General features: G+C 41.1%; 1 protein-coding gene across 3 annotated transcripts in view; it reads left to right on the top strand.

Moving 5' to 3' along the window:
* The window catches only part of znf609b (zinc finger protein 609b), a 113,386-nt gene extending 86,917 nt beyond the window's left edge, over positions 1-26,469 (top strand). The window contains exons 4-9 of one of the 3 annotated variants that reach the window (XM_033622532.2): positions 12,499-12,586; positions 15,188-17,513; positions 17,635-18,001; positions 19,499-19,879; positions 20,112-20,190; positions 22,650-26,469. In XM_033622532.2, the coding sequence (XP_033478423.1) occupies positions 12,499-12,586; positions 15,188-17,513; positions 17,635-18,001; positions 19,499-19,879; positions 20,112-20,185 (3,236 nt within the window). In that variant the 3' untranslated portion in view covers positions 20,186-20,190; positions 22,650-26,469. Of the gene's footprint in view, positions 1-12,498; positions 12,587-15,187; positions 17,514-17,631; positions 18,002-19,498; positions 19,880-20,111; positions 20,191-22,649 lie in introns of all 3 variants that reach the window. The other 2 variants (XM_033622524.2, XM_033622541.2) reach the window with 2 other exon arrangements.
* Positions 26,470-26,714: the final 245 nt, after the last annotated feature.

The raw sequence follows: 26,714 nt of genomic DNA, 5'->3' as shown, positions 1-26,714 counted from the left end.
CTTACTACTCATTCTCTTTCTGTGATTTTAAAGAATTCACCAGCGTTCCTAAATATGTGGTTGAAATAATACTCTGCATGGAACTTAAGATATAGATGACTCACATTCTTTAAGGGAGCAGGCTTGTCTTGTTAGTCACAAACTTAGTCCCCGGGAGGTGTTATCAAGATGGCACCCGAGTTAACCCAAATCTCTTAAGAGAGACTTGGTTCCTATTCATATTGGCTGACAACTGCATTTTTTCAAGCACTTAGATGGCCTTGAAACGTAAATCATATGCCTGGAGGAACTGTAGGCTTTGCCAGTGGTTGTCATAAGATATCACGTTTGCTATATACACGTCAATGAGAGCTTGAGTAATGCGCCCTTGGCAGACCTGTCTCTTAATCTGAGCACCATCTCCTTTAAGGAAAAAAAAACAGTGGGTTTGTTTTGACAGAAGGATTATAGATTTACCCAGATGACATTTAAGGAAACTGCTCTCTGCCTCACGACAACTTATTTACAGTAATACATGCATGTAAAGTTGGTAGAGATGTTATATGCATGGTTGCTGTTTTGTGGTTTACTCCCACTGTAAGAGTAAACATGTACTGATTTTGTGTGTGTGGAGGGAGAAACTGCTGCATGCGGCTGATAATGCTGCGACGATGTGGGCAGCATACTAATGCTCCCTTCCTTTGCCTCTCAGTGGTATGGGAGAATTGACCTTCTCACAGGCTGTTATTCTTGTCAGTGAGAGTGACTTCGCACTTTTACCTCTTATGAACCGGAATACAGCCTGAACTTTTCAGATAGGGCTCACTCAACTCAAACTCAAAATAAAACCATAAACCACACTAATGTTTCATTTCCTGCTCACTGGTAAACCTTTACTTCACTACTAAGATACTTTTTTTTATGGTGTGTTTATCAGTGTTTTATTTCTTGGCTTTTTCCTTTGTGATACTTGTGCTTTGAAAATTGCTGTAATGTGTAGCACAGGTGCAACTAACAGTCTATTTTTATTACACATCATATGCCAGTTATATTCTACATTAATTGATAAATCATTTGTCAGGAAATGTCAGAAAATAGTAAAAAAAAAACACCAATTCAGTTTCCCATTTCTGCTCTGAAATTGCAAAAACAATAAATTTATGATCAGAATTACAAAGCAGAAAGAGAGAAGACACCACAAACAAGAGTAAGACTGAAAATTAATTAAACAGTAACGAGGAAACTAGATTTACAAAAGTATTGATAAACTAAATTTAGTTATTTAAAGATAGTTACATTGGTCCTTATGCCAGGAAAAAACAACCTAAAGATCAAGAAGTACAACACAGTAATTAATCTACTAAGCTTGTACATTAAGTGCTCAACAGTAACAGTAAAGCTAAAAATAGTCAGGTGTCCAGAATATTATTGCTAGTGATAGATATTTGATCAACATATTGCTAGTAGCAACGAGAAAGCTCTCACTAGGAACTGGGGTAAAGAAACACCACCAACGAAGGATCAGTGGCTAACAACTGTGGAAGAAATGTTTTTAATGGAGAAACTGACACATACTGAGACTACAAGAAGCACAAATGGAAAGAAAATGGGGGAAAATGGCTCAATACAAGACTAAAAAAGACGACACTGCACTGGAATAATAATCAAAAGATACACAAATCGTTAAGGCTGTAAAAATGTGTATAAGCAGTTGAAAAAAGTAGAAAAAAGGCTTCCAGACCAAATGTGAAGCACATTTTTGCCGGCATTACTCACTCAAATATGGTTGCTGGAGTGTCCATGGGAGTAATAGTTATGATAAGTAACTGGGGAAGGCAGCTAATGCTAACATTAGTGCTGGAATCAAGTAACAAATACATAGTTTCAGAATTAATCCCCCTCGTTTCTTTGTTCTGTCTCTGCCCAAAGCCGGTGACAAGTTTGTTCTTGTCTATTTCTTATTTGTCGATAGATTTTTGCAACACGGAATCGCCCAAATTTTACTCGCAAATTGAAACATTTCAACTCACTCATTTGCATCACCTGGTGCAAATTTGCATCTTAACATTGACTTAGTAAATAATTGATGAAGTAAATCCATCATAGCACACAACTGCTGTGATTAACAGACCCTTGTCTGAGGCGATGGATTACAGCTTGAAAAAATTGAGGTCTGTTGAGATACAGTTTCTATTCTCATTCAGCTGTGGCAGACCAAAGTAGCACAAGCAGAAATATCTCCTTTATTAATGGACTGCTTCAGAGCTTCTTTTGAACATATCTATAAAAAAATGTACTGCCTTATCACTTAAGAGTAAGGTCTGTCTCGCAGTAGTTGTGTGCAATAATGGAATTGCTAAGTGTGAAGAAGAGGCAACTTTAGAAAAAGGAACCTGTTTGGGTTAATAAGTGTCAAACTACTAGTGAATTAGTTCTGAGTGAGACCTCATCTTGAATGAGGAATATATTCTGAGTTAGTAAGATTTAATTTGGAGTTGTTTGAACACTTTTAACACCTGTAGTCAATAATAATGGGAGGTTATTGAAGGAAAACTCTGTTAGTGTCCCGGTAGTTGTGGAATATGATTATGCAGAATAGGGCATTTGCCTAATAAGTGCTTTATAATGACTAATAAAGAGCCCATAGCCTACTAACATGCATGCTAATAAGCAAGGAGTTAATGGTGAATATATGTATCTTAATAAAAAGTGTTACGGCCATTTTTATTTGCCCCTTTTACACAGAGCTCACACTATAGGGCCGCCCTTCTTTACGCCACCATTGCATTTTTACACAGAACCAAACAACGGCAGAATCAAGCTGCTTCAGTCTGTGATTTTAGACAGAATGCCGGCATCTGCAAGCAAAAGAGGTGTGACAGTTGTGACATGTAACACAAGAGCGTCGGCCTCTTCTAAACAATAACAATGATATAGCATGGCACTAGCAATCATTTACTGTGTCTGTTATGTGGCAGTTGATCTCGTCCTCTGCTCGGAGGGTAACAAATTCCCGTACCTCATTGTCTCCCCACTGTACTTCTTTGAGTTAGCTGCTAACTGCTATCAGCTGCTTTTCTAAATCTCCCGGTGTGGACGCGTCAAAATGTCACAACCCGTCCTGTCCACAGTCCAGTCCTGCTGGCTGTCCTTGTAACTCAGATGCCGTTTCAGTGCTGTTACCACCTCTGCTGCCGGCATAAAGGAGAGATAACTGTCACAGCTTTCTGCGATCGTACCTTTTATACAGAATGGTGAGGCAGCATAACAGCGTGATATTTCCACCTTAAACAGGCAGTGTAAGAGAGGCCCTTGTCAGAAGGGGCTGAAACAATTATTAAATCAAAATAATTGCTCATTAATCTTATGTTGATTAACTAATCAGTTGATCAACAAATAAATCTCTACAATATAGTCTTCACTGCTACTGGGAATTACCAAAACACTCAGAACACCACAAGTCCTACATTCCTTTATATCACCAGCATCTCCAGAGCTAAAAGTGACTCACACAATTCGTCCTAAATCCCTGTCTGCCCAGGATTTAAGATAAGGTCAGGTTTAGGACTTTGTATTCTGACACTGACATAACAGGACAAGCTCGACTTCATTTTATGCACCACGAGTGCAGAAACACTCTTAAAATGGACTGTTGGAAACATGCTCAGACAGTTGAATGCTCAAACGCTTCATTTATCAATGTTGTAGTTATTGCTCGTGGCAGCACCCGGCTATCTTTTATCTTCTCTGCGTAATGAATACTGACACTATTTTTCTCATTGTTCTCACTTTGATACGTGCGGGGCTTTTAGTGGAGAGAAAATGGGGATGAGAAAAAGAGCCGCTCTCTAACAGGATACAAACTAAAGCCTGTCAATAATTTGCTTGACTGTGTACAATAGATGATAATTACAAGTGCTGCTAATTGTTCACATAAGTATTTTTTTTTAAATCAAGACTTGCCTTTTTTTTTTTTTTTTAAACAGACACATTTAAAGACTTTTAATTTATTTGATATTCAAGAGAACAGTCATATAATGTCACAACCAATCATCACACAGATGTGATCTTCCATTCTCAAAGATAACAAAGGCATTTTGACAAGGTCAGTCAGTGAAAATGCCATTAACCCCACTGAATTCCTGTTGAGCTGAAGCAGAGCAGAGGTCAGCCAGTGAACCCGTGGCCCTCACCAGCAGCAGAGGACCTGATATTCTGGCCCTGCTGCAACCTAATGAAATGTGTTAAGAAGGGAGGAGGGGGACGTTTCAGGGCCGGAGGGGGGCAGTCACCCATGCAGCAGACAGACCTTCTGCTGACTTAATTTGTCCCCTAACATTACCCTCTTGTCCAAGTAATCCTATACAAGTACAAGCTGGAGTTTGGTGCACAAGGAGGGCTGCCATTTGTTGTTCGACAGCATTGAAAGGAAATGAGTGGTAAAATTACAGGCCAATTCCTCTCAGTAATGTGGGCTTCACTCAGCTGTCAGGAGTGACCCTAATAAGGCTGACACAAAGGGGGTGGGTGGAGGAGGGAACTGCTCCAAATCAGCCTGTTTCTCCCCCAGAAACGAGCAAAGAGAGCGATCACGGCTCACACAGACCCTGATATGTAACTTCCCCGTGTGTAAACAAACGATCATGCATGGAGAGTCGTCTCCGTTTCTTGTGTAATTTGCTTTCCGCCACAGGGAAATTTGTTTGGGTTGTTTTGTCAAGGGCTTTCCATGTTTAGACAGACTTGGCGTTGACATCTTTGTCCCGACAGCTTGAAAATTATTCCTGGGATGAAAGTGTGCAGATAAATTCAAATGGCTCTCAGCTTTCAGCATTGAAACTTAATCTTAATCTCCTTGCATCACCCTTGAGCATATTTTTATGATATTGCCAAGAAATTCTGTGAATTTCAAGAGACTTTATTAAGTCGTCCAGTGGAAGCAATATGTTGTGATGGATGTAAAATGACACAGCGTGAGTCAAAAGAAGATTCTGCAGAGACGTAAATTGTCAGTAAACTAGATCATTAATACTTATTTTAAAACAAGGTTTCCTCGTCTGAAACCGTTTTCTTTTTTTCAAGCAGCTCAATGGATGTGCAGTCAACATATCAATACATTATTTAATGAGTCAGATTAATAAGTTGCCTAATGAGGAGGAACTGTCATCTGAACAAGCTACATTTCTTTTAATAAGAAAATACGTCTACTTGTGTATGCAAGAGGGCAGAGCTGATTGTTGTACTTCTCCATTGTGCTCAGAAATAATTATTATCTTTGGAAACCAATCAGTACAATTTAAGGAAAGAATCAAGGAGAGATGACAGTATTGTAATAATGATGTAAAATGATTTCCAAACGTCTGCCATTGTTAGAATAATCCAGGCCGTGTTTACCTTAGACTTTCCAATAATTTAATTTCAAGGCTCCGCATTGAAAACCCTTTTCACTGATGCTGAGTTGAGGAATAATGTAATACGATAACTCACTTCCTCTAAGCTACACAGCGTATACACACTGTGAAAGCCTTTTAACGGCATAAATTTAGCTTGCCTTCTTGAAACAGATTAATTAAACATGAAGTGCTGCAACACCATTTCTTTTTTTCTTTTTTTGAAAGCAGCATTCCCATTTGAGTTAAGATGCATCCACATTTCTTTGAATGTCCTTGAGATGTCCCACATAACGTTCAAGGAACCACTTTATTAGCATTCACAGAAAGTATCGCGGAGGCAGAGATCTGAGGTGACCCAGAAGCCAAGGACCACTCTGACAGGATTACAGAGCTCCTTGGCTTCAACATGGGAGGGTGGCCAGAAGGACGCCACTCTCAGGGAAAATTCTCATGCACAGAGTCTAGAAAAAGGCTCGTCAAAGATTCAGTTTGAAGCAAGAAATTGATGAATTCAAAATTGAGCTGCTGGCCTATAAGTAGGTACTACAGGGTTTTCTGTAGCGTGAATGTCTGGCACATCATGTTAAACACATTTTTGCGATGGCTGCGCTGTCCATGTGTTTCCAGTATGTTTTATCCGACTCTGGTTATTACATTTTATGGGGTGAATTTTTATAAGGTTAATGATCGAGGTGTTGAGTTTCCTTTTGCAGCTAATGGCACAAAAAGTATTTCTGGTCGATCAATCAGCTCGGGCTGTTGCAATGAAGATTTTTTTTTATTTTTTGTAATCCTGATTTTAGTGCTATATAAATAATCTCTATTTTTGGGCTATTATTAGGTGTATAATTTTGCTTTTTAAATGACAAAGATGACACAGTTTTAAGACAAAGTAAATACTTGATTACTGTTGAGGGAAGACCAGTGAAGATTGCAACATGTAGAGAGGACTGACTCACCAGTCTATAGCCCCATTTCCACCAAGCAGTACAGTTCAGTTCGGTACGCTTTTTGTCCATTTCCACTGTGAAAAGTTGTGAATGGTACCAATGGAACAGTTCCGTGCCGTCTGGTACTAAAAGGTGGAGCTGTGAAAACTACAGTCTGTTGATTGGTTAATAGAGGACGGTCACTCTGCTCAGGGCTGAGTTGTGGCTGGTTTTGAGGCTCATGTAACCACTGTTCATACTGTGGAGAGTTTTATTAGTAAACTCTAACTTCACAGTGAGTGCTGAAGGGTTACTTTTGGTTCCAAAGGTACCATACAGAATGTGTTTTGTGGAAATGGAGCTAAAGTGGATTCAGTTTGGTATTATTTTCTCCTTGATTGTTGTTGTTCAGCACTTGCACATGTTGGATTTGAGGGTCGGTCCTTGTGGCATTTGTCCCACCCCTAAAAAGTGACTGTGACAAACACAGCTATTTACCCGAAGTTGGACATTTTTCAACTCTTAGCAACCAGAAAAATACACCAAATGTGCAGCACTCAGCACAGAATCGATGCTCAGCACCTAAACATTTAAGGGGGGAAAAAAAAACAAAAAACATGAACACAGTGGTTGTCGTGGTCGCTTGCCCTCCCCTGCAGTTGGCCTGTCAGTAGCATGGTATTGCAGTATTGCTATAACTGGGACAGCAACAGTGTTAATGCTCAGTAAGATTGATGTCCATATGATCACTGCACCTCTTCTCTTCACTTTCACGTTTATGAAGCAAAGTGTTTGCAACCCTACACTCTGCTTTTCACCAGCAGACACCTGTGAGCTGTAGTTCAGGGAAATATAGGTAACTTCCCAAGAAGAACCTGATACAAAGATTTATGTTTCAACAGGACAGTGATGCATATCTCACAGCCGTATACACCACAGCATTTCTTCAGAACAAGATTGTGAAAGTCCTTGATATGTGAGCCAAAGGTCAGACCTGAGTCATTTTAAAGAAAACCTTTGCAGGGGGGCTTGAAGATGGTCTTTTGAGATACTCCTGACTCAGCTTGAGTAAATCCTGGGGAAGAATTACAGGAAATGATGTGTCAAACTATAAATTCAAGATGACGCAGAGCTGGAATCAGTGACAGACTTTGGTTGAAATACCAACCAAGATGTCGGCATCTCCAGCATATATTTAAAAAGTGTCACACCTAATCATTATGGGTCGTTATATCATCAAAAACTCTTGGAATAAAACGCAGTGTCGTTAGAATTATATCTAACTTGATCATTTAAGCATTTTAATGTTCTTTATTTTGTCACCTCCATCTACATGTAGTCTTGAAGTATGAAAATATAGTTCTTTGAAGGAATTGTTAGACATTTTGGGAAATGTTCGTGTTGCTTTCTTGCACTAAGAGTTTGATGAAAAGATCAAAACCACCCCCATGTCTGTTAAATATGAAGCTACATGCAGCAGCTGATTTTAGCTTAGCATAAAGACTGGAAACGAGAAAAAATAGCCTGGCAAGGTTCAAGTATTCTCAACTAACTCTTTGCAATAAAAGCAAATAAGGATATTTTATAAAATGTTGGACTGTTCCTATAAGAAAAAATGAATTTTTCTGGAGCTGGAGTCCTTTATGGAGTTTCTATGGGAATAAATGATTTGTATACATAGTTGTATTTCCAATATTTTCTTTATGTACCTTTTTCAACTTTATTTATGTATCTCAATTTTTACTAATATTTAAGGATGGATTTCTGAACAGCTTTGGTATGTAAGAATTGTGTATGCATCACGGGTATTTAAAATGGCGACTCAGTTTAAGAAAGAGGCACTACCTCGAAATGTTACACAGCATTAAAATCCTTCTAGCAGGGGCTTTTTGGTAGGCGGATCTATTTGTTTTCCATTGTGCCAGATATTCCTTGGATCAGTGGTTCAAGCGAAAACGACCTTAGCAGACGATGAAGACATTTGGGAAATTGCGGAACAGAACGAATCAGTCATAGAGTGAAAAGAATTCTCAGTCCACATGTCACAATGTTTTTATTGGCCTGACAGACCACCACCATCTACAAGACTGCCTCCTTTAAAAGGTAGCTACATTTTTTTAAGATTACGACCTCCTCTACTGGCGCCTTGTTTGTCATTGTATGAATCTTTTGACTCTGCCCTCTAGTGCCATCTATTGGCTGTCCAGCCACAGGGTCCAGATTTCTACTTAGTCATTACTTTGAGGTCCACACAGTTTAATACATTTAGCGTCATACTTGGCCATGTCATTTAGCTAGTGTGCTGTCTCTGTCAAATAGTTGTTGGTTAGTCACTCACTCTACAACACAAAACTGCACTTTAAAATAAAAGCTCTGTGCCGGAAATTTAGGGTACTTAAAAATAAAATGTGTTGGTTTTTTTTTACAAACTTGACACATTTGGGAGTCACTTGCCGTCCATTCAGGATGGACCTGCGACCCCCTTTTGGACTGCAAACCACCAGTAGGGAACCACTGCCTTAGATCCAGCATCCATTCCATTGGACACTGGGATGAGCATGCGTTTCTTTGCCATTGAAAACTATGCTCTTCATTGTCACAGCGACTGAATTGAGCAGACAGTCTGAAGCTAATTTAAATCATGAAAGACCTTTAAAGAACTCATGGTATAATTTCTCACCCCCCTCAGGAGAGAAAGCAGGGATGACTATATCCTGCACATCATGAAAGCCTACTCATTCATTTGCCCTGCCTTGATTTACATCCTGCCACCACCAGCTGCCAGAGCCATTTTGTGTTGGAGTGTTTGGAGAGCTTGGGGAGGGGGGCAGGGGGGGCTGTTGAAGGCGTTTTTAGAAAAGGTCTGTGTTCTTTTAATGTGACAGAAATCTGAACCGGAGAACCTCTCCTCGACGACATTTGCAGACGGATCTAGCCTTGACCAAGCGCTCGTGCTCCGGGGCCGTAGAGTGAGGGAAGAGACTTGTGGCAAAGTGTCAGCAGGTTCCTGTAAACATATATAAATGCCTCATACACTCGCTGCTTTATGCCAGAGGCAGCAGGAGAAAAATGAGGTCTGAACTGTGACTTGTGTGTGGGAGGGAAAAAGATTGTAAGCCGGGGATGGTTATACCATTGAAAAGAGGAAATGAGGGTGAGGGTGAAGGAGAGAGGGAAAATGGGGTGAGCAAGAGAGGTTTCCTAAGCTAATAAAATGCTCTGAGGGACGGAAGCTGCCAGCCAGCATTCCTGTGCCATTAGATAAGTTAGCTCGCTGCAGCCTCCAGTTTCTCTGCAGTGCTGAAGTGGCAAGCTGAGGTCACCACCGGGGAGTGAAGGGGGATGGTGGGGGCAATAAATTCAGAATGTTTTTGTGCACGGTCGTTGCTCCTAATCCTCTGAAGCTGTTTGCTTGATGATTTACTTTTGAATTTACGTGCAAAAGCTGCAAATTAATTCATCTTTCCTCTGCCGTGCTGTCCACTCTGTGCTGTGATTTCCTGCATTAGCATGAATTGTATTTACTGCAGTTAAATTTTTTATTTATTTTTTTTTAAAAAGTGCAGTTTTAGTTCGGTAAATTTTTGCAAATGTGCGTACGTGTGACATTTTAATGACAAGCTGTCGCCAGATGAACAGTATTTGGTTTCCTCAGGGGGAGACATACACAGAGAGTCGTGAGATCCTCTGGAACTAATTTTAGATTTTAAATGCGAGGTCAGGTATCGCACTCAGCGCAGGTCGGATTGTGTAGCTCACACCGAGTGCTACCAAATTCACACTAGCCAAATGGCGACACAGAAGCTTCTAAGTGTGACAGATTGCAGCAATACCAGTGAAGTCAAGGAGCTTCTCTTGGACACTCAGTTACAGTCTGTCACACTGAAGCGCTCACGTTGAATCGGTTTAACCCAGGAGCTTGTTTATTTGTTTTTAAGAAGCTGTACTAGTCAATCCATATTCTCTCCCCCAAGGTAGTACATTCCTGGGCTGCAGAGTGAAATAGAGGACTGCAAAAAAAATTACTTTCCTCCAAATAATTCTCCTTGAGAGAAATCTCTTGCACTGTGAGTTGGCTTATTTAAATAGGATGTTGAGCGAGTATTCCCCGGTAACCTCGGTGCGATCATTCATAGTGAGACCTTCTGCCAGTATCTTAAAAAGGGTCTACAATACTGACTGCAGTCGAGTCTGTTCCAAGTCATTTAGGAGATATAAGTCAGTCTTGCCCCTACGGCTTTACTGTGTGAAGATTAAAAAAGGAGCTTTGACTCGTATAACTATCTCGCATGTGACACCCTTTAGCAAAGATCAGCACACTGATGCAGCAGCCACGATGCACTTTGGTGCAGTTATATATGAATCTCACTGTAAAATATTCACTATTGAATATTTTTTGTGTAATCTGCTTTTTTCTCAGACTCAAAGGGATACTTTGCTGATTTTCAGCTGGCTTTGTATCATGTGTAAATGAATTAAGGTAAACTTCCCTCCATATTACCAGTACCCAGATCTCCCTGCTCACTGCATCATATGGTGCATTTTTACTGGCTTTAGGGTAGAGGTGCCACAATCAATCGCAAAAATGTATTGGTTGTCAACTCTTAATTAATCGCCAACTAATTTTATAATCGATGAATGGACTGAATATTTTTTTGTTAGGAAAACTAAAAAGTCAGAATTTACTGTTTCCAGCCTTTTAAATGTGATTATTTTCTGGTTTCTTTACTTCTCTATGACAGTAAACTAAATATCTTCAGGTTGTGGGCATAAATTTGGGCTTTGGGAAACAGTGATCAACATTTCTCGCCATTTTCCGACATTTTACAGACCAAACAACTAGTCGATTGATCAAGAAAATAATTGACAGATTATTCAACCACGAAAATAATCGTTAGTCATTGTCCCGCTCAAGGGATGTTGCTCGAACTACAGATTGTACTTCTGCATTTTTGTATGTCTGCCACCATGGACACAAAGAGTGTAGAAGCAGATCGACAGAGACCCACCCATCTCTTTCTCTCAAACTCAAACCAAACTCAAATCAAGCTGTAAAACTAAGCAGTGTGTTTCCTGTTTCTCGTCTAAAATGTTTTCAGAAACATATTTTAGCTTACCATGCAACTGTAATTTGAGATTGTTTGTTACCGGCGTGGATGTATAAAGAGAACTGGATACAGTGTTCATTCCTATGAAAGTTGCTCAGTGGCGCATGAAGCCAAAAAAGCTCAGTTTTTGTGGTATGAAATTACCAAGATCTTCCACACTGTTACGCACATAAAGCAAGAGTACTAGACCTCCACCAGCCATGTGGCTAACTTCCAGTTTAGTGCTCTGCTAACTTGAATGTGGATAAGAATAATTTAATCATGCAGCTCTTCTAGACTTTTGAAATGTTGTTGTTGGACCAAAGAAGATCACATTAGTAGACGAGTCATTTCTAGGGTTGGGTACCGAAAGTCGGTGATTATATGGAACCAGTACCTATACAACCAATACCTACTGGACCGAAACAAAACGCACATTATGGTGCCTCCTTTCTGTGCTTTTTTTTTAATGCTGTGTCTCCCTCTATTGGACGTTACACGTAACAGAATCATTCATTCATTCGTTCGTTTGTTGAGTGTATATTATTATTTAAAGGCACGCTAAGCACTGTTGGGCATCACTTCTGTTTACGTTCAACAGTGTTATCAAACACAACGGAGCTAGCTCACGGAGGTTGTAATATGCAAAAAAATGTATCCACTGATTCACAGACATCTCTTTCACAATGTAAGTCTATGGGGAAACGTCTACTTTGGGCCCAATAGCGTTACATGACAGACCCAGAAGATGTAATTCCACGTTTGGCCGCAATTAAGCATTTGCTTCAAAGCCCAGTGCTGTTCCAGGTGCTTGGTTACCAGTCAGCCGCCATATTATTTTCTGTGTCAAAAGGGCCAAGCTTTCATTACAACATCCACCAGCGGGCGCATTTATTGGTCTGGTGCGGTGCAGTGCATTTTGGTAGTTGAAGGTTCTCTACCTCTTGAGCTAAAGTAAATGCCACAGCCCTTTTCCTTGGTTTTCTGTGGTAATGGAACACCAATGTCAAAAGTATTCGTGTCTTTCTGCTGCATAGACAGCCTAGTTTCCAGCAGTGAAATACTTCTTTAACACATAATAAATGACCTATTTGTCTCCTTGTCTCACAGGCATGCTGGTGGTCAATGTTACTTGGAGAAACAAGACGTATGTGGGCACCCTGTTGGACTGTACACGGCATGACTGGGCTCCCCCCAGGTAAGGAGAATTCTTCTGCGGTTGAAATAAAGAACAAACAGGTGACATTTAAACAAGCGTCATCTATTGTGCACTTCCTCTAATAATGGGACACGATTTGCTTGGTGTTATTAAAACTGAAGCTACACACACTGATTTTGCATCGTATCTGCACTTTACAAAGAATTTAGTGTCATGCAGTGTAGTTGCAAATGTCAATGTAGAAAAAGACTCATGGTTTCCATGAATCATTGATGCAGTCTCTCTATCCAAGCTGCACTTGGTCTCTTAACCTTTTCATATTCTGTGTGATATGAATCTGTTGTAGTAGCATCTGCTCGAGGATATACGGCCTGATGCACAAACTTGCTTGTGTGCAGCTGATGGACCTTCCAAGTCCATGTTAGCCTTTATCTTGTGTCTGGGGAAACAGGATTCATTGGCAAACGGCTGACGTCCCAGGAGGTAGCAGTGGAAATAGAAAGCTACTCTTAACAAGCCAGATTGCAGAATCCAATTATTGGACTAATAGCTTTTCCTCAACACTGTATAACATTCTCCATCTCAAAGTTCTACAGTTTCTCAGATCAGTGTTATGTGGGCGGCAGCTTAAGGTGTTTGTAATTTCTGGCTATTTGCCTTTTGTTATGCAAAATACCCAGGTTGTTTAAAATACACTGCCAAGCACTTGCTTTGATTTAGAGCACCGGCACTGAATCTAAATGTAAATATAAATCTATATTTGAAATGCATGGTTAAGTGCAATAGAAAAAAAAATCAAGATTAAAGCAGCGCTAATGGAAAACAAGGAGAGGTTTTATCACACTAATGTATCACAGTATATCACAATAATGTTCAGTAAGTGAGGTTTGCACAGTAAGAGAGGTTTGCCGGGCTGTGTTTTGCACCAAGATAGTCTTACAGTGTGCAGCACAACTACATTAGGGACACACCATGAATAATTCAGAAAGCTTTCAACGGACTGAATATAAACTTGGGCTTGTAATGAGTCTAAATTCCTCTACCACTGTCAGACTACGGATATATTCACATCCCCTGCTGGGGTTGAAATTGTTTGGAGAGACTTGCAGAGGAAGCTGTGAGTCATACTAGCCCGGTGTCTCTCTTTGTCACAGATTGCTAACCTTCACTGCTGTGCAGAAAGATAATTACATTACTGTTATGGAGAGATAAGGCCAAAATGCTATTTTAAGTATTTGAATGCCTCTGTGTTTTGATTACAAAGCAGTGAGAATGTTCACTGCTGTCTTTTCAAATAATGTTTACATGCCTTTGGTTTGTCATGTGGCTTTGTTTAAAGTGCTTACTCACTTACAGTGCACAAAATATCAGATTGGTATGTTGTGAGAGGACAGGGACAGAACAATGGTGTACATATTTTGATATCATAGCCATTGTTTATCATAGGGTCTGGACTCAAAAGTACTTAACCCCCCTGAGTATTTTCATCATTGGAATTACTGTTATGACTTTAATTATTTATTTATTTATTTTTTGAATTTCCCCTGAGACAAAGTGTAATTGTGGCATGTAATTTGGCACACCAAAATAGTAAATAACAGTGCATGTGAGAATCCCAGTGAAAATATAAACAGACCTCCTGCATAACAAACATAAGAAAAGCAGAGCCTACAACCCATGTACTATAACTTGAATAGAGACAAATAATAATGCCCAAAGACAGACCTTTTTTGTTCCTTGTACCTTGACAATCAAATGTTTTGGTTCTGTGTCGTTACCTAGCAGATAACAAGGGTAACAGGGGTTTACACAGTAGCTGTGAAACACATCTACACCTCCACATAAAAGGTGTATTTAACAAAAGATCGCTTGTCTCATCTTGATTACACACAGGTGTGCTATCCATAACACTGACTGCACAATGACAGTTTAGGTGTGTGATTGTTAAGGGGTCAAATACTTGTTTTTCTTGTTGTGTTTGTACTTACTAAGATTAATTATAGAGTACTGTTGTCAAGAAACATTGTCAGTGAAAAGAGTCAATGACATTCACACTGATTTAATGTTGAAAACATTTTATTGGTATCATTCAGTCCCCACAGCAATATTTTTTAAAGGTATACTTTGCAAGATTGTCAGTTATTGTTTGGAAACACGCTTGCCAGTGAAAGTGAAAGTAAAAGCCAACCCCAGATCCACTCTCATTTGGCATTTCCCCTTGCTGTATTTGCGTATTGTATTTGTATCTGTATTTGTGTGTCTTTGATGCCTGCTGCTTACGGTCTGGCACCTGGTCACTCCCTTTTTATAAAGCCCCGACCTCACCTAAGCACTGTGGGGTTACACGTCCAGAAACATCTCAAACACAGAAGATAAGAAAATTAGAAAATACAGGCAGAGAGCAGTCTCTTCAGATAAATTTACTGCCACATACTTTAAGTGGCTCATGAGTGATGATTGAGAGGGATTACTTGAGTCTATACGTTGTTTTATAGGAAAATCCTGGAGAGTATATCTTTAAGAATAAATGAATAGCTGTATGTCCTTTGTATCGTCCCAGAATCTGAGATGTTTTGAAATCAACCACTGATGTGCTATGAAGTCACTAATTCTTAAACATGATTTTTGCTACTACTGCAGGTTTTGTGAATCTCCCACAAGCGATCTAGAGATGAGGAATGGCCGTGGTCGAGGTAAGCGAATGAGACCGAACAGCAACACCCCTATCAACGAGAACAGCAACTCGTCAGACAACAAGGGCACCACCAACAACAAGACGCGTGCTGCCTCTAACAGCAAGGGCCGGAGGGGCAGCCAGACGCCGTCAGAGCGCCGCACCCCACCTAACAGCAACACAGAGGACATCAAGGCCAGTCCCTCCTCAGCTGGAAAACGCAAGACCAAACCAGCCTCGGACATGGAACCCAATTCCAGCTCAGAGGACACCAAAGGCAACAAACGCATGCGGACAAACTCCAACAGTGGAGGGGTGGGACCAACAGGTCTCCCTATTCCTTCTATTAAGACTGAGCCACTTCCACCTCCCCTCGATCGCAGCTGCCCCTCTCCAGTTCTTATTGACTGTCCACACCCTAACTGCAACAAAAAGTACAAGCACATCAACGGTCTCAAGTACCACCAAGCCCGTGCCCACAATGATGATGACATCAAGTTGGAAATAGATGGAGACAGTGAATATGGAGAGGACTCCACTCTCCACCCTGAACCAGGGAACTGTAATGGAGCATCTATCTCACAGAAAGGATGTCTGTCTCCGGCACGTTCAGTTACTCCAAAAGGCAGGAACTTTGATGCTCAAAGTCCTTCCCCATCTCCAGGCAAGTTTGGTTCAAAGCAGAGTAAAAAGAAAATTGCTGAGACAGATGCAGAGATGGGAGGGACACCGACGGATGGATGTGAAGATGGGCCATGCCTCACTGATGAGGCCAGTAATGATGGTATAGATGATAAGAGAGGATCAGACAAGTCTAAAAAGGCTGGCACAAAGGCTGATAAAATGGCCCAGAAAAACATGAAGTCACCACGGCCTGTTGGCCCTGGCTCGACAGCAGCCCAGCAGATGTACCCTTTTCCTCCTGGAAACCCAAATTCTTCCCCAGGGCTTACCCCAATGATACAAGGAATTCCCAAGAGTCCCCAAATGAAGGGCGCACAGCCTAAACCTCCTGTCATTGGAGATCCTGTCACAAGTAGCTCCAAAGACAAGAAGAAGAAAGACAAGAAGAAAAAAGATGGCGGGAAGGAGGCTGACAGCCCCAAGCCTCCAGGAAAGGGAGGGAAACTGGAGGAAGGAAAGCTTCCATACCCTGAACCTTCTGATCAAGGAAATAAGGGAGAAGGACTCCTCAATGGTTCCTCAGATCCTCATCAGAGTCGCTTGGCCAGTATCAAGGCTGAGGCTGACAAAATTTACAGCTTTTCTGACAATGCCCCGAGTCCATCCATTGGCGTAGCCAGTCGGATAGATGGCAGCGGGATGCCACAGCCCCTCACGCCACTTCACGGGGTGAACCAGAATGGTGCTGACAACTCTTCAGTAAAAACCAATAGCCCAGCATATTCAGACATTTCAGATGCTGGTGAGGATGGTGAAGGGAAACTAGAAGGCGTCAAAGTCAGGACAGAGGACCAAGGCGTCAGGGAAAGTGTCAAAAAGGCACTCTTTCCAAACCAGACACCCAACAAAGATTCCCCGTACTATCCTGGCTATGAGACGTATTACTCACCCAATTATGTGAACCCCAGTCCTGGTGGGCCCAATCCAGGCACACCAGTCGTTGAAGGTCAGGTTAAGATCAAAAGGGAAGAGGAGCAGGACCAAGCTGAGGAAAAAGTCAAGGTTGAGGTTCATGAAGACCGCAAACCTGACAGCAGTGCTCCCAGCCAGCAACAGCAGCTGCAGCAACAGCAGCAGCAGCAGCAGCAACCCTCAGTCATCCAACAGCGATCCAACATGTACATGCAACCTCTTTACTACAACCAGTATGCTTATGTGCCCCCATATGCATACCATCCTGATCAGGCCTACCATAACCACTTGATGAACACCAACCCAGCCTACCGGCAACAATACGAGGAGCGGCAGCGACAGATGGCAGAACAGCATCGCGCTGAAAAGAAGTCAGACGTGGCCATGAAAGAACGAGAAACCTCCATGAAGGAGGAGTGGAAACAAAAAAGCCCAATGCCACCAAGCCTCTCCAAAGCCCCAAGTCAGTCAGACCTTGGAAAGACGCCGCAGCCCCCAAGCAAATCTAGGGACTCACCCTCTGAGCCCTCCTCCAAATCCCTGGGAAGCATAAAGGGGGAGGACCCAAAGTCCCAGCAAGCTGAGGGGCTAAAGATGAAGCTGACTGAAGGGGGGCACCATGGAAAGGAAGACTCCAAGCAAGCACTGGAGTCAAGAGGTCAGGCAGGGATGGAGCAGGCCATGTGGTACAGACAGGTAAACGCCAATCTAGTATAACAGTGTTAGAATATATATGCTTGTCAGTCTGTTTTAGAGTTATTCCTGTATGTAGATTCTTATTTGTGCTGACATGAACCTTCTTTCCCGCCTGCAGCAGTACCCTGAGAGCCAGAAGCCCCAAGCAGAAGAGGAACACCAGCAACAACAACCTCGATGGAAAGATGAAAGGGACAGAGAACGGGAACGCGATCGTAAATTAAAGGATGACAGGCCCAGGCCCAAGGACAGTCAAAGTGGGCCCAAGGAGGACGGCAAAGAGGGCAGTGACCCCAGAATCACTTCTGAGGAACACCGGGCCATGAGCAAAGACTCTCGTTCTAATCCCCACATGCAGTTCTCATCACCACTAGCACAGCACCAAGGCTACATGCCCTACATGCATGGTTACCCCTATGGACAAGGCTATGACCCCAACCACCCTGGATATAGAGGCATGCCCTCGGTCATGATGCAGAATTACCCAGGTATGACATTAGATTAATTCCATATCTACATATGTATATGAGAGACATTTGCAAGATAAAGTTGTCCATTATGTAATATTCTTTTGGCTAATAAGTTAAATCATTAATTGGGTGCAAATCATCCATGGTTTCTTTTGATCAAATATATGTTAGACTACCATGAGCACTGATCTATAATGGTGATGATGATGTTGACCCAACCTACATTTTAAGGTGTGTACAATGGCTTTTAAATTAGATGGAAAGGCAACATAACATGCATTGCTTTTTGAAAATACAATGGCTCTAAGGATTTGTTCTCGCAGCTTTAGATTGTCTGTATGTTCCAGTCTCAGCAGGATCTCAAGTGTTTTGTGATTTCATTCAGAACTGACTGAATTGTCTGCACAACAACTCAGATGTTGTTTGCAGCAATTTTTGTATTTCACAAGAAATCGCTTTTATGTTTAAGAATAGCAAAGCAGCATGAAATAATTGCAATGATTTGGTGGAGGTTGATGGGGCCAAAACACAGCATGGAAATAATGTGCATGGAAGTTAGAGAGGTCAGGTCAATTAAAGGTTGATTTTGTAACCACTTGGGTCATATGGCAACGTTAATTTACATCCAACAAAAGTACTTGTTTTGTCACTGACAGGCTCAGATTGTTATTCTAAGTGTCTGACATTATGGAGAGGATCCCGACAGAGATAGACCTTTTTGTTAAAGAGCAAGGTCCTTTTTATTTAACCAGAAACAGCCATAAAAATCACAATCACCAAAGCCACCAGACTCTTCATTTATCGTTGACAGTAATTCATCCAGTTAGATGTGAAAGTTGATTGGCTTTATACACGCTAAAAGTACTGTTTTTTTTAAATGGAGTCTGGTGAGGTTAATGATAGTGATTTAAAGGTTGTTTCTTGTTAAACAAACAGGATCTTACTCTTTAACAAAAAGGTCTATCTCTGTCGGGATCCTCTCCATAATGTTGTCAGACACTTAGAACAACAATCCAAAGATATCAGTGGCAAAAACAAGCACTCTGAGACATACATTCACCGTGCCGAATGCCCAGAGTGGTTACATTGCAGACAGTTTTGCCCTGTTGCTCAATACTGGACCATTTTGAAAAATTGTTGAGGGATACAAAAACATGAGGAAAAAATGGTTAAGCCACTTTCCCTTTGTAAATGAAAAGGGCCCAATGTGTTCGACCACATTGCTAGATCTACAGTGTGTGTTTTTATTTTCAAGATCAAAATGATCCCATGTAGAGAAAACATGCTGGTACTGGACTGTTGCACAGTCTGTACCTGGATGTTGCCCTATTAATTTGATGATGTGACATTTTGCCCTGAAGTCAAAAAGGACTCGTTGGCGACCTAAAATCAATCGTGTTGACCATTCAGCTTGATTGATGAGTGCATTAATGAAGAATAATCAATCATCACTTGTCAAATTTGTATTCCACCTAAACCTGATTTTAATCCATCAATATTCTCCATCACTTTTAGGTTCGTACCTTCCCGGAGGCTATCCGTTTTCTCCGTATGGCAGCAAAATAGCCGGAGGTGAGGAAGGCGGCGACAAATCTCGCGCCAGCCCTACCGTCACCAAAACGACAGCGGACTCCAAAGCCCTGGATATCCTGCATCAGCACGCCAGCCAATACAAGAGCAAATCCCCCACAGTGGGTGACAAGCCACCCCATGAGAGGGAGCGGGAGCAGGACAGAGGAGCAGGTGGAGACAGAGATCGGGAAAGGGAGCGCGAGAGGGAAAGAGAAAGAGACGTGGACCGACCACGCTCCTCGCCCTCGCAGCGCATCATGCCCTCTCACCACCACCTGGGATACCCCCTGCTCTCAGGGCAATATGACCTGTCCTACGCCACAGGTCAGTCAGTCCTCAGTCGTCCTGCCTCTGCTGTTTGAGGATTCACCACACTAAATGTTATATATGTACTTAATCAGGTACTATGTTTGCAAAGTAGATTAACTTCAATTAAACAAGGCCCACAGTGCAGAATACTTAATGTTCGTAGATGCAGATGACCAATCAGCGATTTAAATTCAGAACCTAAATAGAAAATATCACTGATAGACAAACATTTTCCAACTCGCCGTAGGTCTCTCCTCATCAGCTATTGTTGCCAGCCAACAAGCAGCAACCCCCTCCCTCTACCCACCACCACGGAGGTGAGAACGGTAAGACCCCCTTTAGTTGGAGAGACTCTCAAAACACCGATCGAAACACACAAATGTGCAAACATGACAAATGCAGCTGGCAGACATGCTTCACATGCAGCTGTTGTTAAAAATATTTAGGTGAGCACTGACACATGATAAAAGCGTTTGTTTTATTTGATTTAAGGTGAAGAGAACACCCTGCTCTCTGCTCTGCCCGCACAACATTTACGTCGCAGACTTGGAGGCAGCAAACTGTAAAGAAAACAAATCATGGCCAGACAAAGCTCTCACCACTCTGCTGCAATCTAGTACAATATGCAGTGCAGCATTTAGCCCCTCAGCTCATCCATCCTAAGTAGGTCCTCTGAGGACAAGTGGATCATAGTGGAGATAATAGAGACGTGGAATGAGCCCGCCATGACACAGAGTCACAGCGGCCTGCACTGACATCTGGTGGCAGGTGTCTGAAATTACACCTGACTCATTTGATAAATAAATGACTGGTATTGAATCAACTTTATGATCATATTGGAGGAAGTAGCTTGTGGTGCTGTTGAACTGAACTGCATTATACATCGAGATGTGTCCATAATTTAGCTTCCCTTCACTGATATGGATTATTGCTGTGCTCCTTTAACTGGCCTGGAATTGAAAAATTTCAGCGTACTCAGTCTTTTAGTACAGACTTTAACACTCTTTTACTTGTTTTTAACCTTTAATGGTTTGCAGACTCTGTGGTTTTATAATCCTTCATGAGTTCTCCGATGCTTCACTGCTTGCTTTTTAAATACACACAAGTATAGCACAAAAAAATGGGCAGTGCAGCTTTTGTTAACTATGCTCCAGAATTATGGAATACCCTATCAAAAGCTATGAGACATACAGAATCAGTGAACATTTTCATACGACAGCTGAAAACCCATTTTCTTATTAGTAGTATTTTTTTTTTTAAATTATTTTATAATTATTCTTACTGGTTTCTGTTCCTTAAATCTTCATTCATATATATTTTTTATAATAAACTGTCTTTTTATTGCTTAATTTAGTTTTCGTTTTGTTTTAATGTGTTTCATTTTTATTGTGTAGCACTTTGACCTACATCTGTTGCATAAAAAGTGCTCTATAAAGTTTTGTATTACTATTATTATTACAATTATTATGTAAATTGGATCGACAAAATAATAGAAACACATATTATAGTATAATGCAGTTAAAAAGCACCTCTAACTACATCCTCTAGTATCATAATGAAGTGTAATCAACACCTCTCTGAAGCAGTTTCAGCATAAAGTGAACAGTAAACTTACATAAAATAGAATATGTTTACAGTTTATGGATGACTTTCAGAAATACCATAAAAATATACTGCATTACAAGTAAAAGTATTAAAGTTTTATTCGCAAAATGTACTTAAAGTATCAAAAGTAAAAGTACTCATTATTCAGAACAGCTGGTTCGAGAATTGAGGCGCTAAATTATTGTATTACAGTGCTATCATTTGTGCTTTAATGTGTAGTGCTGTAGCTGGTCAAGTGGAGAAAATCATAAGTGCTATATCACAATTAACTGGACTTGCTTGAGTTTCTTGAAGATGTTTCGCCTCATCCAAGAGGCTTCTTCAGCTCTGGAGAACTTCCTCAGTTCTTCCTCAATGCCAACGATAAAGCACTTATAATTACCACGACCTGGATGACTGAGAATCTTCACCAACAAGTGGAGAAAGCTATTTTACATACTGTCAGTGTATAAAAAAAGCCCCATAATTTTTTAAGCTGATCACATATTATGTTTTTAAAATCTTTATCTACAAACTAAATTTGATTCTCAAATAAATTTAGCACAGGTCCTTAAAAAGCCTAAAGTTTAATTTAATAAATGTCAAACCTTAAAAGTTATTAAATAGTGTTACATTTAAATTTCTCAAGCTTAATTGCCACAAACATTTTGTGATATTACTTATCAATCTTGTAGTTTCTTTTTGTCTAAGTGAGTCAAGATAAGATAATCCTTTATTCATCCCACAGCGGGGAAATTTGCACTTACCACTTTTACAGTTGCCTGTTGGCAAAATGTAGATTGATCTTACTCACTGTAGTAACCATATTCCTACATAAAACCTACCTCTGCACAGAACTACATATGTGTTACCTTTATATTTAGGTGCAATGCCAAAAAAAATCTGTCTAACATGGTTAAAAATCATCTTGAAAAGCATTCATTTTAAGCGTCTGGTAGCTGTTGGAACCCTGGTACAGTTATTCCTTCTGAAATGTAGTGAAGTTGAAGTATAAAGTAGCCTGACATGTTCAAGTACACCTACCTTAGAGTTATATAAGTACCGCTGTGTGCCTCATACAGAGAAGAGTTGGAGAAGTGTGTAAAGCATTTATTTATCAGCACCCTGTTCTTTCTGTTTCTGTATTTTCTGTGAGTAACTCAGTGATCTGATAATAAATAAGTCTTTCTTTCTTCCACAGGGAAACCTGACCGTCACACCTCAACCCTGCAAAGATTCATGTGACTGGCTCACATGAGAAGAAAATCTCCCGGGTGTTACCTTTTAGACATCAGTTGAATGGTGTTTCTATCTATATTTTTAGTTCCTCTGCCCCGAGGCTAGGCAGATTGTTGTTTTTTTGTTTTTTTCTTTTTGTTCTCCCCCTCGTAAATGACCCCAAATTTTCCAAACCTTGGACTGTAACAGGACTGATAATAACCCAGGTTCAAAGCCATCACTCTGCCTCACCACGCAGAGGAGACACCAACCCGCTGATTATCTAGTCTTTGCACTGTCAACAAATACAATGCAAAAAGAGACTATTGGACTGCCAGAACAGCTTTTTTGTTGTTGTTGTTGTTTTTGGTTTTTTTCTTTCTTTGACTGCATTGTTTTTTCGTCACACGCAGAAAGAAATTGGCAGGGGGGTTCTGATGAGCTGGGTGGCTGATGGGAAAGGGGAGTCAAACTAAATTAAGGACTGAAAAGAAAAAGTGAATCATACTGAGATGATTTCGACTCTACGTCTTTGGCTTATTGTACGCCGCAAAACAACAGTATATCCTTAACTTGACAAATGTTTGGCTATATTTCGTGGGGGAGAGGGAATATGGCAACAGCTGCTTTCTTCAGAGACTTGAGAGCCTGAGACTGAAGTTTTTCATTTTCCATCATCATTGTCAATTCCCATCCTCTTTGAACCCTCAGTTCTTGTTTCAGGGATGATGTCGTCATGTTTTTTTTTTTTTGTTTTTTTTTTTGCGAAGGGACCGCACACACCTCAATGGAGAATAAACACTATTCATGTTTTCTTTTCTCAGTAACACTTCTACTCCATATCATTGTGTTCATCCTTGAATGTGTCTGATGCTGGTATGAGTCCTGTTTTTCCTCACAGTGAAAGAGGTCACATCTGTCGTTACACTCAACACGGTGAAGCCACATTAGCAAGCGATGAGTTCACAGGGGCGTCGTCATCACTGCGTTCGGCCTCTCGTTGGGGTTTTGGTGTTTTTTACTGTAAGACTGTGCTTCGTTCAGCTCGTCAAGTTTGATTGTTTTTTTGTAAACAATGTGAAATTTCACTCATGTAACTTTTTCTGCTGTAATATAGACTTTTAGCCGACTTTTCTGTGCATAAATGTTTATATTTATCCCAGCACGCAACTGTTTAGAAACTGTCACTGTTAAATAGCTTTCAGCCTTCACAGCGTTTAACATCATGTGATCAGATCATTGTTCCCTCAACGTCTTTAAGTGCGTCTTCTTCGCCCCAGCGTTGGTTGTCTTGCTGCACTTTTAATGTTTTTTTTTTTTTTTTGTATCCACTTGGCCTCTACTTTTTCAACATCACAAGCTTGGTTCACATCTCACATCATCCCAACATGCAGTGTGCAGCTAAACTGCCTCCAGACCTCTGAGTCGCTGTCTCGGATCTTTCTCAATGATCCTACAGCAAATCTGACAGATTAAAGGTCCAGTGTGTAGGATTTAGGAGTTTTCGGTTGTGTATAATCACCTGAAAGTATGAATTGACTTTTTTTTTTTGTTTCCTCAAAATGAGCTGGTTATATTTACATTTATATTTAGATAAGGCCATTCACACTTTCACGTTGGACAGCGTAGTTAGCAGCCCCTTCATGACAAGCCAAATTGCCTTGGAAAAATGCTGATTTTAAAGTGAAACTGTTTTATTCAGGGTTTTTACCAGTTTAAATCATCTGGTCTGTTTGTTTTGGAGAGGAGGAGACCTCTACGGATAATTCGTCTCCCAGTAAAAACCTCCTGAACATCTGTTGCCCAGAACAGACGAACCAAACACTGGCTCTAGATAGGGCCATTTGCGCTTTCTTTTAGGCCAGTGAAGTTAGCAGCCCCCCTGTGATGAGCCAAACCTCCTTGGAAAAACACTTATTTTTAAGATGAAACTGCTTTATTCAGTGTTTTTACCAGTTTAAATCACCAGGTGTGTTTGTACTGGAGAGGAGGAGACCTCTGCGGAAAATTCAGCTCCCAGTAAAAACCTCCTGAACATCTGGATCTTAAGTTATCAGAGAAAGAAAGTGAGCACACAGTAGTGTCTAGGGGCTGAAGAAACATGTGAAACTGCTTCATTCAGTGTTTTTACTGGTTTTAATCACCTGTTTTGGAGAGGAAGAGATCTCTGCAGATAATCCTGAACAATGAACACTGAAGAAATTCTAACCGGAAGTGTCAGCTGGTGGCACTGTGCCATTGTCACCACTACATGCCACTAAATCCCACTGAATCCTACACACTGCTCCTTTAAAATCAAAATGGTAGATCAGTCTGACTCTCAGGCTGTTCGCTGACAAAAGGGCAAAAATTTCTCATGGTGCTTCGCTTGCTCGTGTGGCTTCACCCTAACACACATTCACCTCGGACAGTTAGCGTGGTTTCCTCACCAGCTAGCTCTGGATGAACTGGGCCAATGAGTCTGGTACCTCAGACAAAGTGTTTGAAATTACCTTAAAATAAAATCTCTCAGCTGTTACAAACATGAGCCAATCAGATGCAGAAAATGAACTTAAATAAAGAAGAAGGGTGCGCCGGTGAAAAGCTTGGAGCAACGTGGCGAAAACAAGTTCAATGGGACCTTGATCATGCGCACACGCACACACAGCTGAAGCAGGAAGGCTCGAAGTTCAGCTGAGAAGAAGCACGTTGCTCTGGGCTTTTCCTTTGGATCTCAAACTGGTGGTGCCACTCTGTAAATTCACTTTAAAGCTACACAAAAAGCGACAGTCATCACGGCCTGTTCTACCAGAGGACCCTCTTAGGCTTTAAATTACAGTTCTTTCGTACCTCAGGGGTTGTAAGTGAAATTCTATCCAGATGCTATTTGCATTGATTTGAGAGGGCTTCTGTTTATGGTTGGTGGGGGAGGGGAAGCACATTTTCTGCTCTGAGCTGGAGGTGCTGCTGTAGTGCTTTCATTCATACATGACAAATTGGCTCAGGAGAGGGACTTGTTAAAGGTTTAATGCCACACTGTGCTGTCGAGGGTCGTGAACGGTCTTTACGTCCCTCTGACGCAGAATATTGACCATGTTGTCATTAAATTTTATTGATTTTTACACTTTTAAATGTTCCCATTGTCGTCGTTTTTCCTCATTAAATACTGTATGTGATCCACCAGTTGATCTAACGCCCCCTGAGGTCGGATGTTTGTCGACACTCATGATCGTGAAACCGCAGCTCTTCATTTTGAGGTTCCTTGGACATTCCCAGTAAATACGTTGCCAGTGTCTCGTCCCACGGAAAGTTTGCAAGACGGTATATCTTTTTTGACATTTTTGCGCATTTTAAAGAAGAATGGCTGACATGAAAAAGCTGAATGTGGTGGTGTTTGACTTGTACTTAATCTGTAAGGGTAATCTAGGCAGCTGTGATGTTGTCATTAAAGTCGGTGGGTTTTAGTACCAGCAGACTGCATACAGTACATATAGTTTTATCAGACATTGGTTGTGACAAGTGCATTTGTTCTCTCTCTGAGAGTAGTAATGTTATCTCAGTAGTAAGCAAAGCCCAGTGAAAATCATATATACTGAAGTGTATGAAAAGCCAGAAAAGTAATGTTTGCTATCAACATATTGGAAAGTGCTTGGCTCTTGTATTTTGCAGGACTGTATTTGTTTCATGGTGAAGAGTATATTTATTGGCCAGCAGTTGTCTCAATTGGTGCCTAGTTGAACATTCTTCTGTGAAAACACAGAGACACTTGCTCGTTTGTCCTTTTCCCGACCCGCCTACTGTCACACAAAACTCCCCCACCCCCCTCCCCCACCACCTCCTCCCTCCTTCTCCTTCTCCTCCTCCTCCTCCTCCTCCTCCTCCTCCTCCTCCACCCAGAGTACCAGTCATGGTGCTTGCAAGGATGTTTACAATGTCTTCATTTTCTTTCTGTGTGAGAAAATTCAGAACTCTTCACCCTCTCCTCCTTTCTCCCTCCCTTCAGGAGTTTGTGTAAAGTGTACATTATCATGGTTCTTTTTTATACAATACTCTGTAACTTGCCTTTGTA

This window comes from Epinephelus lanceolatus, chromosome 2 (assembly GCF_041903045.1).
Source record: "Epinephelus lanceolatus isolate andai-2023 chromosome 2, ASM4190304v1, whole genome shotgun sequence".
Taxonomy (NCBI): domain Eukaryota; kingdom Metazoa; phylum Chordata; class Actinopteri; order Perciformes; family Serranidae; genus Epinephelus; species Epinephelus lanceolatus.
This window is presented reverse-complemented; position numbering and strand designations above follow the sequence as displayed.